This window comes from Serinus canaria, chromosome 2, assembly GCF_022539315.1.
Source record: "Serinus canaria isolate serCan28SL12 chromosome 2, serCan2020, whole genome shotgun sequence".
Taxonomy (NCBI): Eukaryota; Metazoa; Chordata; class Aves; order Passeriformes; family Fringillidae; genus Serinus; species Serinus canaria.
The window spans coordinates 11,891,003-11,906,619 of NC_066315.1; the positions used below are offsets into that span (position 1 = coordinate 11,891,003).

The following is a 15,617-nucleotide window of genomic DNA, read 5'->3' on the forward strand; positions in this document are numbered from 1 at the left end:
GATGTTTATTTGAAAACAGTGATTAAAAAGTGTGATCGGGACTTTAGGCAAATCTTTGGTTTTGGTGTCACATAAAGTTCTCTGTGATCTTGAACATTTCTTTTCTTGCACTCTGTGATTGTTTTGAGGAATCATATGACCCACCCTGGGAGTTGCATAAAATTATATCTATATAAGCAGTATGTGTACATTTCCTCAGCAATTTGATGTTAGACATTTTACTTCATCAATGAAAAGATGTGTATGAAAATAAAAGGTGTGAGAACACATCACGTATGAGTGATCAAATGCAAGAAATGTTTCCTTAAATCCTAGCAGCTTAATATAGAGCAAATGATTATGAAATCATAATCAGTAATTTATGTTGAAAATTGCTCTTGGGTTTTTTTTTAAACTACAGGAATGTGCTTTTATTTTTATTACAGAACCGTGCACGAAAGAAAAGGCTGAATATTATTATTGTAGCTGAAGGAGCTATTGATTGCCACAACAAACCTATAACATCAGAGAAGGTTAAGGAGGTAAGTGTCAACATCCCTATTATACAGGATTTCTGTTGATAAGATGGGGCTAATTGTTAACAATAACATTTCTGTAGAGTAAATCTGTTTCTTTAAGTTAGTTTATCACACCATTGTATTTTATGCTTGTGCTTTGGTATCTAAAATTCCATAGTTAAATTAAATGTCAATGTTTTCAGTGGCATTTAACTGGAACCTTTTGTTCTTGTAGTATAACACAGCAGTTCAAAACCATCTGCTTCATGGATTACTTCATTGATAGTTTGAAATCAGCTCAAACCTGTATAATCCTATTTTACTTTGTATGTCTTGTAAAATTTTTAATATTGGTCTGTCTCACAGTGAACTAATACTGTGTGCTGTGGACAAAGTCTTGTCCAATTGGTTGCTTTGCTAAAAAATTCATTGGTGTTTAAAATTAAGAAAATATTTAAGCTGAATTTTTCTGCCTTTTTTTTTTTTTTTTTAAGGGGTCATTAAGAAATAAATTGGGAGAAAGTCATTGGTGGAAAGGAGCTATGATACTTTGGCTTTACCTGGGGTTTATCTGTCCTGTGACTATGGAAGTTCTGTTTTCCATAGCTGTCAGTTTTAGAGAAACCTTTGGCTTCATTCAGAATTGCAGTTTTATGAAGTAACATTTTGCACTAAGTGGTGTTAGTTGTACATGATGCTAACATACATATAAATAATGATAATGATAAGCCCACTGTATTTTGAAATTCTATGCAGCTTGTGGTTCAGCGGCTTGGTTTTGACACCCGGGTAACCATCCTGGGCCATGTGCAAAGAGGTGGAACCCCTTCAGCTTTTGACAGAATTCTTGTGAGTATTCCCCAAATAACTGCTCATGGCACCACATAGGACAACTGCATTTTATAGTTTATTTGGGGGTGGGATGGTTCTCTACCTGATTAATTTGACGAATCCAACTGTTACCTCACACTAACTGTCTCAATTGCTCAAATTCAGAGTAGTGAAGCACTTTGTGTGAAGGAATCTATGCTTAGGATCAAAATGCAAAGCTTAATCATCCGTACTTATGGGTGTAAACAGCCCACAACTTTCTCACCTTACCAAGGATTGATTTGTGTCAGCTTGACTTATGGAGAAATCAGGACCATTCCTGTGACTGGAGGCCTTGTGCATTTCAGTGCTTGCTTGAACACTCAAATGTTCTCTACTTGCAGGCGAGTCGTATGGGTGTGGAAGCCGTGCTTGCCCTTTTAGAAGCTACTCCAGATACCCCTGCCTGTGTTGTGTCCCTGTCTGGAAACCAGGCTGTCCGTCTGCCTCTGATGGAGTGTGTGCAGATGGTGAGGCTCTGGCAAAAAGCCAGTTTGTTATTTATTTACTACAACAGACTACTATGTACAATAATGGCCTGTTCTCATTAGGACATTGATGGAATGTGAACAGCGCTTTCCCATATTTGGGAATGAATAATGAAGTTCATGTATGTTCTCTATGTGTTACTATTCACTATTCAGTTGCAGACTATCAAGGAATAAGAAATACCTAGCTTCTTAATTTTCTCTAAAATTTCATCTCAGATCTTCTGTTTTTATTATTACAACAAATTCTTCAGATGCTTGCATCCATTTACATGTCATACACAAGTCAGGTTTCTTCACTAAAACTGTACAGCTTAAACTGAAAGAAGAAAATGCATAACAGATATGTTGATTTCTTTGTCCCATTAAGGCTTTAGGTATTTGTTTCTACTTCTCCTCTACCCTAATCTATGCTATGAGAGGAGGTAGCTCATAAATTGAGGAATTATCAATATTTTTTTTTCACTGTAGAAATACATATGAACACATGGAATATATTAAATAATTGAACTCCTCTGTTTTTTAAACATACTGAGTAATCAACTTGTTTTTCAAGACTCAAGAAGTCCAGAAAGCCATGGATGAGGGAAGATTTCTTGAGGCTGTGAGGCTTCGTGGAAGGTATGGCCAATAGCTTATATCAGTTTATTTGCTGTAGAAAAGCATAATTGCTTTGCTGTTATGCTGGCACGTGACATTTTATTTTAAATATTTAACTAACTGTTTGGTTTTATGGCCTTGAGAATGAGAGGAGACAGAAGAGTTGCCTAAATAGAATAATTGAAATTCTTACCTGCACCAGAACATGCAAAACAAAGCAAATTGTAATTCTCTGCTGTGTCAGATTGGGAGCTGTTCCTAAGCTAACTGGTCACAAAGCAAAAAGCTGCTGTGCTGTATGACCTGACTGGTAGCTGACATAAGTTTGTTTATTCATGAATTTGAGGCCAGTCCTGTGAGCTTGTTTGTAAGTAGTTGGTAGTTTTCCCAGCAGTAATGTTGGAGGAGATATTCTTCAGTCCTGTCAGGGGAGTGATTTCTGTTTCAAGTCATCTGATAATAAAATGCTTTCTCCCCAGTCTAGAAAACTAATTTGTTAGCTGCATAATTGTTTTAATTTTGTGACTCTTATCTTAAAGAATTGAGTGTTTTTCATTTTTCTCTCATTTCCAGTTTTTGCCATGTTTTCCATTTGCAACAATGATGGTGTTAATATTTCATACCAGTTTTTTAATGTTTCCGTAAAATTCAAATGTTCCTTTAAAATAGCTGTGAGTTTAAGATTTTACTATTTTAATTGCTTATCTTATTTGCTCATTTGTTTAGGAGCTTTGAAAACAACCTTAACACGTACAAATTACTGTCGCACAAAAAGCCAGATGCTGAGCTTCCAAAGGTAAGGGGGTTTGTTGAATGTGCAATGCATGCCTGCATTTGGGATCTATAAATAAGATATAAATCAAACCTCTATTATAGCATAGGTTACAAATTAAATATTATAGAGATGCTTGAAGCACACTAGTTTATTGTAATAATAAGTAACATTTTTAAAGTGAAAATTGTAACTAGAAAATTGCTGTAGACAGTTTCCTTCTATCTTGGATGGACAGCTGGTCCCAATTGTTAAAATGTCTTGTCCTAATAGTTACTGTTTTGCCCTCTGTTTCTTACCATGGAGGGAAGGAGAAGTGATAGTTTAAGATTATGATTAAGACTCTGAAAGTCTTTAGATGAAGGAGGGTTCTATATTAAAAGAATTCTAAACCTTCTTTTTGAATGGTAAAACCATGCAAGCGCAAATACAGGAATTTATGGGAAGCAGTACTGAGGACAGATCCATCACCTTTATGTAAAATCAGTCACTCTGCATAGTACAGTTGAAATTAAATAAATGGATATTTAGTTTCTTTATAGTTCCTAAGATTTGTATAAGAGGAAATTTGGATTTATTTGGGAAGCAGACACTAAATTTTGTATGCAAACAAATCTTGGAAGGGACTTATTTTTGGTTTTATTAAAAGTTTATTGAATAATTCTGTTTGATCAGTTGGTGACTATGTCATCTCACTTGTTAATTCCTCTTTTAATTGTGGTTTGTGACCATTTGTTACCTTATTTGCATAATGATGTTGCTGTTATACTTTCTAGAAATCTTTTTCCCAAATAAATATTTGAGTCATGATTACTGGTGGTAGCTTCTCAATATTATTAAGGAGCAAAATTGCATTGATTACGTGGTAAGGACCTAAGACTGACCTTCAGGAGATCAAGGAATTCAGGATGTTTTAGGGGGATATGTAACATTTTCTTTGGCAGATCAGGTGTTTGGGTGGTGGGGTTTTTTAATACAGCAATGCAAATCCAGGACTGTTAGCACTGGGTTTTGTATTTTTTTTTTTAAATACTTCTGTCATACCTTCTGTGATAAATGGCATTAGAAGGAAATGTAGGCCATGTGTATTTACTACTCAGATTTGACCATACTAACAAAATCTGTGTGCCTTCAGTAAAAGAGGTTGAATAGGAATTAAAAAGTAGATGAAATGTGCATGTCACAGGAATTGAGGAAAGAGCTAAGCTGATCGGATCAGAAGAGCCAGCTGAATGCTCTGCTTCAGCAGTGCTTCTGCACACATTATATTTTGCTGTTTGTGATTACATTGCATTTTTCTACAATCCTTCAACTGTACCAGAACCAAAAAAAAAAAAAAAAACCCCAAAAAAATCCCTACATAGACTCTGGTTTGTGTCTCTTTTATTGTGGTTTTTTTTGCGGGCGGGGGGGGGGGGTTGTTGGTTTGGGTTTTTTTGTTTTTGTTTGCTTGTTTTGGTTTTTAATCAGATGAGATTCCATGATAGTTACTTAAAAACTGTTCTATTTATTTTGTTTTGGTTTTTTTGTTCTCATCTTCCAGAATAAAGCTAAATAATTTCTACTTCTTCTGCAGGACCAAATTGTTATAATTGTCATTCAAAAATGTTTTTAAAACTTCCATAATGTGAAAATGTGTGGTGTTGGGAAAGATGCTGAGTGCTCGTGTTTGCTAATGTATTGTCAGCTGCTTGAAAAACCTGGCCAATAGCTTAATTTTAAAACTTGTCTGTTCCTCTCTACTTTGTACTGATGACACACACATAAATGCTGTGGTGCAAGAGTCAGTTCCTACTTTTTTTTTTTCTTTTCCTATTGTTGGTGTGTTTGCAAAAAAAAAAAAAAAAAAAAAAAAAAAGTCCTGCTTTAGTTACATGAAGCTGGTTAAATAACAGGGAGCTCTGAGCAGCCTGGTGCAGTGAAAGGTGTCCCTGACCATGTCAGGGGGTTGGAATGAGATGATCTTTATGGTCCTTCCAACCCAGGCTATTCTGTAATTTTATTTTATGTTTCTTGAACCTGGGCTAGAATATAAAAACCTGAAAAATTTAACTTGTAAACCAAATGGAATTACGATAAAGTTTTATTTCAGAACAAACATTCGTTTTTTTACATTGTTTGTCTCTTTGAGATTCTGCAAGTGGGGAAATGTATCTGCACCTTACAGTTAACTTTAAATTTTCAACATATTTAGGAGCTTTGATTTTTTTTTCCTGCATTCCAGTATTTGGCAACTGAATATGATGTACAAATTAACTATGGTGTAGAAGTCAAAGTCCTTACTAAAAATAATTTTTTATCTTGCAGTCTAATTTTAATGTGGCAGTTTTAAATGTGGGGGCCCCTGCAGCTGGAATGAACGCCGCCGTGAGGGCTGCAGTGAGAGTTGGCATGACTGAAGGTCACAAAATATTTGCTGTCATTGATGGTTTTGAAGGGTTCGCCAGAGGGAAGGTCAGTGCCATGTGTGTGTGTTACCAAGTGCTCGGTACCCCATCCCATACCACCACCTTTGTTCATGTTCTTGGAAGGTGTGCTCTGTCATAACTGCTGAGGGAACTGGCTCTCTAAGTGCTTTTATTCATAAAGATATGTAAAACCTAGATTGTAACTGTATTTCTCAACTAGTTAAGTCTGTAGAGTCATTTATTCTGAGTGTTACTAATCACATGATGCAGAGCTACAAAATCAGTTCAGATGCATCCTGCCTTTGAGTTTTAGTCAATGTTTAGCATATTGAAGTTTTTCACAGAGTAGCAGAATCATCTCTGATTCTGAACAATGAGCTATTGCACATGTATTCCTTTGCTGTAAGAAACTTTGTAATGGTGCTTATTGAGGGGAGGAAGCTTTTCTTTCCTTAGGTAAGTTAGATTATTCTATTCACCCGCTTTTAAATGTTATGCATTGGTTGGTGTACTGAGGAGAAACTGAATGCAAGACTAATGATTTTGGTGCCTGGCTGGAGCCACACATCCCAAGACTTACTTACATCAAAGACCTAACTTTAGTTTTTTTTTTACTTTACATTCAGAAGGAGAGGTTGTGAAAATAGGATTGAGATATGAAACACAGAGACAGGGTACATCTTGGTCTGGAAGAAGAATGGAAAGGACTTGGAGCCTAATGCAAGGCAGCAAAGCAATTAGGGTATCCAGGATCACCAAAAGGGATTGTAGTAATTCAAGAGAAATAGAGTTAAGCTCTTGATGCTGTTTTCTTCCTTGGCCTTTACTTTTAGTGATGTCAGTGCCCAGCAACTTCTTTCAGCAGCTTTTCATGAAGTAGTACCCATTTGCTACAAATCAAGAGAAGCAAATGGATAATCACTTAACAAAATCTCTGTTTTTACTTTTATTCAAAGATAAAGGAAATTTCCTGGGGAGATGTTGGAGGCTGGACTGGTCAAGGAGGATCAATTCTCGGTACAAAACGGTAACATCAATATTTTTGTCAATTGATATGATGAACTGTAGTGCTTTATATAACCACTGGGTGTTTTTAAGTCCTCGATTTTTGTACATTGGGTTATCTTGAGTTTGTTTTTTGTTCAAATCCTTGTGTTCCAACTCGGGTATCTTTATAGTACTAAACCAGCTCTGAAAAGTGGGAGTTAGGACCTCAACTTAAAAATTTCCTGGGGTCCTTACACTTTAAAGGATTTCAAACCTGCTGTTTCTTTACACTTGTCATGAATCCTTATTGTTTGTCTGGAGGAGCTACTTGTATGGATAAATATGTAAAACAAAAACCATTGTGTTGCCTGCTGACTTTATGGTTTCAGCTTAGTAATGAGTTCTTAGTGCTTCAGAGTCTGTAAATTGTTTTTATTTTTCTTTTGGTTTAATGATTTTTAGTACTCTTCCTGCAAAATATTTGGAGAAGATTGCTGACCAGATGCGCACTAACAACATTAACGCCCTTATGGTTATTGGTGGATTTGAGGTACACTGAAATATCTAATTATGTCTAAGTAGACTAGAATTTCTAACAAAATTAATAGTTTGGTTTGATTTTTACCCAATCTTCATGTAAGACGCATTTGGTTCTATGTGTATTTGATACACGACATAGATAGTGTGTAGAATCATGTGTTGTCAACCAGTGGTTCTCTGGAAAGCTGGCATTCAAGACGGTGACTGGAACTGCTAAACAGATGTGCTAAATGGATAAATGAGATAGTGGTATAGGTTTTTTAATTAAAATAAATAAATGACTTCTGTTGTGCAAGTTTCAGTCTATACTGTATCAACACTCAGAATATCCTTGCAGAAGTCTTTGACTCTTGGTAGAAATTGCACTATGGTTCCTCATTTAAGCCACTCCTCTCACATAGTGCATGTCAAAATCTGTAGTGGATCTAGAGAAGTTTTTTTTTTTCCTGTATTTCACGTTTGGTTTGTTCTAAAAAAACAATTAATTTTGGATATTTTGATTCAGGAAAGTATTTTGCCTACTCCCCACAGAGAAGAATGTGCTCATTGCTTTTTGATAAAAAACATATCTTCCTTTTTTGTCCAAGCTCTTAGCTATGACCCTAGTTCAGGAATATTAAGATTTTTAAATCAGGAGTAACAGTACCTGAAGATTGGGAATCTAGTTTGTTTTGTTGAAAACCAACTTTCTGTGCCTAATTTATTCATTTTCAAGAGAACATATGCTCTGTTTATTGTTTTCAAATAAATGCCTGTTTCTAACGCTTTCTTTTTTGTCTGTGTTAGATTTTAGTGGTTCCTTAGTGCTCTGACTTGCTGAAGTGTGCTGTGGTAGAAATGGCTTCCCCTGTGGCCCTTCTCATTTTGTCACTCCCAACTCTGCCCTTCCTTTATTCATCCTAATTTTTCACCTGATGCCTGTGCCCAACAGGCTTACCTTGGACTTCTGGAATTGTCAGCAGCCCGGGAGAAATATGACGAATTCTGTGTTCCAATGGTTATGGTTCCTGCAACTGTATCTAACAATGTACCGGGTTCAGATTTCAGCATTGGTGCAGATACTGCTCTGAACACTATAACTGATGTAAGTCTGCTCTGGTGTGTGCATATACTAACAAAGCTGTTGTTTAAACTTACTCAATTGGCTACTACTGGGTATTTTTGTAGACCAGAACTTCAGAAATGTGGTCTGGGAAATTATAATTACTTGATGTAGCCACAGTCATGGCACCACTTTAGAAAAGAGAAGGTCTGGGATCCCAAATGCTTCCATTTAGTTTCTGCTGAAATTACAATGACCCCTAAATTTTTGAAACCTAAAGCTGAGACTTGGATGATCATATGCACTGTAGAGGGGAAAAAAATCCCTGTTCATAATATATTGAGTTGTAGTATACCCAGCTTCAACAAACCCTGAAGAAAAGTTGCTCTGTTGAGAAAGGGATTCTTAGTTATGTAACATTGTCACTCCTCTAAGAGAATATGTAAAATCCATATTTCTCAATAATAGGCATTACATTTATTCTCCCAATAGCAGATTTAATGAAAAGAGACATGTTAAGTAATTTTTAAAAAATCAAATCTAGTAATACAACGTAAAGTAAAAATTGAATGTTTAATCTCTCACGAGGAAAAAGCTTCTCTGCTTCAACTGTGATAGAGCACTGGAGGAAGCTGCCCAGGGAGGTAGTGCAGTCTCCTGTGAAGATAATCCAAGCCCTCCTGGATTGTTCCAGTGTCACTTGCTCAGGTGTTCCTGCCTTGGCAGGGGATTGGACCATATGACCTCCAGAGGTCCCTTCCAACCCCAGCCATTCCTCAATTGTCTAACACTAATTTCAGTTGAACAGAAAGCTTAGTCAGTTGGACAAAAAGAGTTTCAAGTTGCTTTTGAAAATTAAATGACAGTTCTCTTATCACTTAAATTTATTTGAAAATTTTAATCATGATAGCTTTTTAATTTCAAGGATTCTTCAGGTGCCACCAACTTTGAGTACACTTTGAGTACACTAATTTTTTTTCCACCATTCCAACATAAATAATTTTAACTTCAAAAAAAGAAACCCTTCTGTTAGAAAATATCAGCTTCCTGAAGTATTACCTTCAATAAGACTGTAAGCTAACTAAAATTCACTGAATTAATTGTTTATTGACAACTTGGGTTATATATCAAACAACTTGATGTTGTTTCCAGTTCTGGTAAATAAAAATATCTGTCCAAAATGACTGATCATGAACTAAGGTGAGTAAAATGATTGTGCATAACATCTGCTTTCCTTCTTTTCTTTTCTTCATAAACTTTGTTAACCAAACTGACTTCTTTTTATAGGTTATTTCATGCAAAGGGGCTATATAGTAGTCAGTCAGTCAGTCTGTGTTGCTGTGGTTTGCTTTTCTATTTAGGTTTCTAGATGTCATTTGCCTTCATTAGATAAAATGTTTGTATTTTCAATGCAAAAGTTGAAAACTTTTCAAAAGCTTTTATTTTTTTTTGTAATGGCTTTCTTCTGGTTGTTTTGCATTTAATTTTGCCTAGATCTTTCTCTGGATTAAATATGAAAAGTAATGGCTTTGCAGGATTTATATTCAGTTGAGTGGCAAATTAAATTTGGGTTGATTTTTCTTTTTTTTTGTTTTTTGGAGGCAGCAAACTTTTGCGTTCGGAAAACAGCTTTTCAGTTTTTGCTCTGGTTGTTTGAACATGATTCACAAAAACTCCAGTGAAAATACATCCTTTCATTCTTGTGCCATGCTCAAATCAGGTGCAGTAGCAACTGTGCCCCTGTTAAATGTGACCAGATAAGCTCAGTACATGTCATACAATTGACTGTGGTAAACAAAAGTAGGAGGTGGACATGGACATTTTATCAAGTTTATAGATAGGTTTTATTCCTGTCACTGCAGTTAGGTCAATAAATGCATCATAGTTTACAGAGCTGTCAGAGCACCAATAGTGCTCAGTTTTTCAGTGCTGTCTGAGCACCAAAGTGTCATCACACTTCGTGTTTCTGTGGTAAGGTTCTTACTTGCGTGAGCTTGCCTGCCTCTAGTCAGGTAAGTACAACTGTGCTGGTAATCAGGGATTGTTCTCTTTGGCATCATTAGGCACTTGTCAGTTGTTTTAACTTGTCAAGTGTAAATAGTATGCTGAAACATTGGCTGATAAAATGTGTTAAAATTCTGCATTTAAAAAGAAAAACAAAAAACAGACTTAACAGATAGATAACTTCTGAATGAGAGATTAGTAAAGAGTGTGCTCCTCACAAAGGCATAAACATTTCTCAATAACTACTTTAGTTTCTATAACAGATTATGGGGACCCTTCTGAAATATTCAATTTTTTCCACTTATTTTTTTTTTTAATCTTGGCTTCAAATTTGATTTATCTTTTGAATTGTGTTTTAAATTTATGATAAACTGTATTTTTCACTTCACTTTTCAGAATATTAGAAAAACTGCTAATGACAACATAAAGTACCTGGGAAAAGCTGCATGTTTCTACCTGAGGAGGATGTGCTTAAGGCTGATCTATATAGGCATAAAAAGTTATCCTTGTAGGATTGCAGGATAAGAACATGAACTTCAAATTTCCTATTAAATGAAGCATCACTAAAATAACTACTATAATAAAAATATCTTTATTTTCAAGTATGTAGCTAATTCAATGAAATAAATAAGATATAATTTTAGATGTCAGACCTCAGGAATGTGACAACCATGAAATGAAAGGAAAGGTATCAGCTAGATGAGAATAATGAAGCCTGAAAAAGGGAGAGGCTAAAACTTTATACTGGGTTTCTTTGACAATCTCACCTTTCTTTTCACCAAGGGAAAAGGGGGTACAGACTGATGATTTGGTTTTGTGGGGGGAAAAAAAAACTAGCATTCCCTGAGGAACAGAGAAAGCTGCAGTTAGATGCCTTAAGGCAGTCTCCACACATTTCCTGTGGAAAACAGATGCCTGTACCCTCCCAGTAGCGTGTGTGGCTCCACATTATTCTGTACCAGGAAGCTGAAAATTAGCCTTGGCCACTAGCTAACCTGGTAATTTTTCATCTCCTTCAGTCCAAGTAACAGCTGATGGTAGAGTAAGGGCAATAACTCCATTCCCTTCAGTGGCCATTTGTATTTAGATCATCCTAAAGTCAACAAACAGTAGTCTTATCTTGACTGCAGAATTTTTATAAAGCATCCTTGGTTATATTAGTTACAGCAACAACCTTTTTAGTAACACAAATCCAGTAAAAGGGTAGGAAATTATTAAACCATTTTATTAACATAGTGCAGTATCCCTCTATGGCCTTACTGTAGTAATTAAAAAAAATTACTAGCATAGCAATTGCTAAAACCATTGATCACTTATTTACCCTTGATAATTAAGTGACCATATATGAAAAGCATTTTCATGTTTTGCCACAGTGATGCAAAGATGTTGCATATAATCATCTAATGCTCGTGCTTGGTGAAGGTACAGTCATTGGATATGTTGGCTGAAATCACTTGCATTAAATAAAATGGCGATATTTAATGCAAGTAAAACATATCATAACTGCATCTTAACATACCATAAATGCAGACTAACCAGTTATGTTAGTTATTGCTCTACATCTCCCTTTGACTTGTTTTTCCAGAAGTCTTAATATAAAACCTTTTAGAGAAACTCATGTTCTCCAGATCTCCAGGAAGCTGTGTGGTTTTACCAAACCACTGTTATTTTTTATGTCTTTATTCTTTTAATAGAAATAAAAGATCCAAGCAGCCTGGGCCAGGAAATTACTGAAATTTCCTAAGTGAAGTCTCAGCCACTCACAAAACCAAATCCCAATTAACCCCTCCCATTTGTTGCTCCGGGCTGTGCTTCTGAGCTCTTTGGGTCTGAAAGTGCCATCTTTTAGGCTGTGTTTCAACTTCAAACTGAAAGAATAGCACTGAGCTGTTTCATTTGCAAAACAGTGAGAAGAGAGAGGTTTTTTAGAAAGTCAGTTTGCATTTTTGTACCTACAGCCATAAATATCCTGTCTTCTCACTGAACAGGATCTGCTCTGTCTAGGACAAAAGCTCAGAAGGAGAACTCTCACAGGTAGGGGATTTACCCATAATTTTCTTCTAAGTTTTTCCTTAAGCCAGTAACTGTGCAGATATGCCTGGAGATATCTCAATAGGTATCTAATTTTGATCTGCAGTAATTGGCTTTTCTGAACCAATTTGAGAAATGAAGAAAATGAGACTTCTGTGAACATCAGTTTCTGGGAGAAAGACATGAAAACATTGTGAACTACATAATCAGACTTTCTGGTGGAGAGCCAACATAGGCAGTTTGAAAAATTGCCACATTTCATGAGAGATGCTAAAGAGTTTAGATTAGAAATAATTGGAATAATGTAATGTATATTTACTTAAAACAGCTGCAAAATCTTAACATTTATTTTGACATCCACTAGGAGCACCTAATCCTTTTGACATGATAATATATTTTGCAGAGTTTGGAGTCTTTCCAAGAATCTAAAACTGCTTTTCAAAGAATCCTTGAACTCTACTTGCAAACTTTATTAACCCATCCATGTGCATATGTTCCTGGATTTTTTCTAGGCTTACATCCAGTCTGTGTTCACAGAGGCAGATGTGTGATGTTGATAGAAACTTTGAAGGCATGGGTGAACTTTTTTTTTCCTTTCTCTTGGTGGAAATAGATGTGTGTCTTGACTTTCTAGGATAACATAGTTTTTTTAAAAGTGTCTTTCTTTAAGCATTTTCCTCAAGTGCAAGGGTTTTAATAGTTAACTTTTTAAGCTCCTTAGCATGTTTCAGACTCTGTTCTTTAAGTTCTTTCTTGTGGAATGATTTCCAGTCTAGCCTTTTGCTATCCTTTCCTTGCCATCTGCTTCAAAGCTCTCTGCTGTGCACACTTCACCTTCAGTCTGTACTAACTTGTACTAATCCTCTGCATTTCTTCAAAGAGCATTGTGCCAATGCAACCCCAGTGCACTGTTGTGGTATGTACAGGATATTTTCACCCCCCCCCCCAAATAATTTCACAAATTGTATTTACTTGGGCCAATGGACAGCCACATTTACCATCACATGCCAGGAGTCATTAGCAGAGCAGTCCAAAGACAAGGAATGTTTCACTCACACTTTTACCACTGCTTCAGGCCTTTGAAAGTTGTCTGCAGCTCTACGAGGCGCGTGCCAGCTTTGAGGAGTTTAGCGTTCCTATTTGTGTGTTGCCTGCTACTATTAGCAACAATGTGCCAGGCACAGACTATAGCCTTGGTGCTGACACTGCCTTGAATGCTATTGTGGAGGTAAGACTGCATATCTTTTAAAAGTTAAGATGATTAAATGCATAAGATGAGGATACTTAAAGACTTTGAAATGTCTGGTTTTCTTTAATAACTCAGTTACTTGTGTTTTTTAATGGTTAATAGTTCAGTTTTCCAAGACTGATGAAAGGTTAACCTTGGAAAATATTATGTTAAAGGCTTAATTTTTGGGTAATCTCTTTAGTTCTTCAAGACTCCTGCATTAGTGCTTAGGGTATTTGCTTTTACTGAGAATCAAATGTTTTGCTTTCTTCAATTTAATTTTTATCTAATTTTTACATATTACTTAGCTAAAAGAAGAAAGCACATATTTTATAAATAAATACCCCATTTGTTGGATGAACTATTGACTGAGCTCAGTGCAGTAGAGCATTTTAAGTACGTGATTAACACTAAACACATGAATAATCCCATAGACTCCATTAGGCTTAACATACATTAAGTGCATATAAATGCATGGATAGTATAAGCAGTTAAGTCTGTCACTGATGTTCAGCTAAACAGTGCAGGGTCAGAACAATTACTGTTCTAGTTTTAGTCTACCATAGTTTTTCCCTTGGATACAACTGTTTTATGAGCTCTTTCAGTCCTATTTACTCTGCTTAAGACACAGCAAAGGGAACTGAGCTGAGATGTAATGCAAACAAATGAGTAAATCTTACCAGCTCTGAGTTTTATCAAACCCATCATTAGCAAGCCGTATAACTAATCATAAAGTAATTTGCTAAGGAAGTAAAATCAAGACTACAGATCCAGGGGGTTGGGAAAAGCAGGTTTGTTTTCCTGCTTTATACAGTGTTCTTACACAGCAAGTGAAAAAGCTCAGTAGATAACTGGAGAGCTGTGGCAGAAAACAGGGTGGCCTGGCCTTTGGGAGCTGCATGCAGCATCCCTGGGCTGAGATGTCCTAAGGAGTCGTGTGGGCTCATCATGTAGCAATGTTCATAGGCAGGACATGGGTACTTTACCATTCCTTTAGCTTTTTTCCCCCTTGGCCTGACATGTAGAGAGGTAGTTAAGTCTTATAATTGTGAATGATGCACCTTCAAAAGTGGTAACTTTGGAAACATAATGGGACAACAGATGATTGCATATAGTGCTTCCTCTTATGTAATTGTTTTTGGTACTAATTTAATTACAGTTTGTATAGATATCAGTGATGCTTTCTGTAAAAAAAACCCATGGTTGCATCATTTGAATTTTATTGTCATTAGGATATTTAGATAATGCTAATAGCAGAACACTTGATTTGGTGTTTCAAACATTAGGATTTCTCATTAAGCTGGGTCAGTTCATATGAAAGCTCAACTAGCAATAGAATTCTAAAAAGAGTTCTCGTGCCTTGTTTATGATGTCTGAAACCTGCACCAGGCATTTGAGGTTTGGCTTTTCCAGCCTGTAGTGTAGTGTAGTGTATGAATTAATAATTAATTCAAGTCTACCTGTGCCTATTTCATATTTGGGTATTTCTGTCACAGTAATTCTGAGAAAGCAAGAGTAGTAGAAAGTTTGTACTCATTCTCTTGTATGGCCAAGGATAGAAACCCTTCTAAGCAGATTTCAAGTGATTAGTCCCATAGGCAATGACTGATTTACCTCCTTGCTTAGTACTTGGAGAGTCTCAAAAGGCAGAAAATTTCATTCTCCTGCCAGCAGGTGGAAAATCTTTTTATAAATGTTGGGGTTGACAAATATTTGAGGTCTCTCAAAATGGTGGGAATCTTCACATGTATCTTTATTTTCTAAAGACAAAGATTGTTTTACAAAGTAAGTTAAAACACATAGTACCTATCCAGTTTCAGGCAGCTCTTTAAAAAATGAGTTAAATTGCTCCAGTGATACAGTTTTCTGCAAAAATTTTCATGAAACAATGTCTGCAAGGAGAAAGTAATGTTCTTGGTGACACTGTAAAACTCAAGACATGTAAGTAGAAGTGTCATTTTGAAAAACTGACAGAAAGTCAATGTAGACTTTCGTGACATAGTTTTTTATGGAAATACTTCTCTGCTTGGGAAAACAGAATATCCATATTCTGAATAAATTCATGTGAATGCTGCACTTTGTGTGTAAGCACATAATATGCATATATGCAAATACATAAAATATGTATAAATTAAATTGCATGTATCTTT

The 15,617-nt window shown here is 35.9% G+C and overlaps 1 protein-coding gene across 3 annotated transcripts in view; it reads left to right on the forward strand.

Moving 5' to 3' along the window:
* The window catches only part of PFKP (phosphofructokinase, platelet), a 42,775-nt gene that overhangs the window by 21,251 nt on the left and 5,907 nt on the right, over positions 1–15,617 (forward strand). The window contains exons 8-17 of one of the 3 annotated variants that reach the window (XM_018909213.3): positions 426–521; positions 1,254–1,346; positions 1,712–1,837; positions 2,412–2,476; positions 3,182–3,251; positions 5,535–5,681; positions 6,592–6,662; positions 7,085–7,172; positions 8,094–8,246; positions 13,315–13,467. In XM_018909213.3, the coding sequence (XP_018764758.1) occupies positions 426–521; positions 1,254–1,346; positions 1,712–1,837; positions 2,412–2,476; positions 3,182–3,251; positions 5,535–5,681; positions 6,592–6,662; positions 7,085–7,172; positions 8,094–8,246; positions 13,315–13,467 (1,062 nt within the window). The remainder of the gene's footprint in view (positions 1–425; positions 522–1,253; positions 1,347–1,711; positions 1,838–2,411; positions 2,477–3,181; positions 3,252–5,534; positions 5,682–6,591; positions 6,663–7,084; positions 7,173–8,093; positions 8,247–13,314; positions 13,468–15,617) is intronic. The other 2 variants (XM_009085822.4, XM_009085821.4) reach the window with 2 other exon arrangements.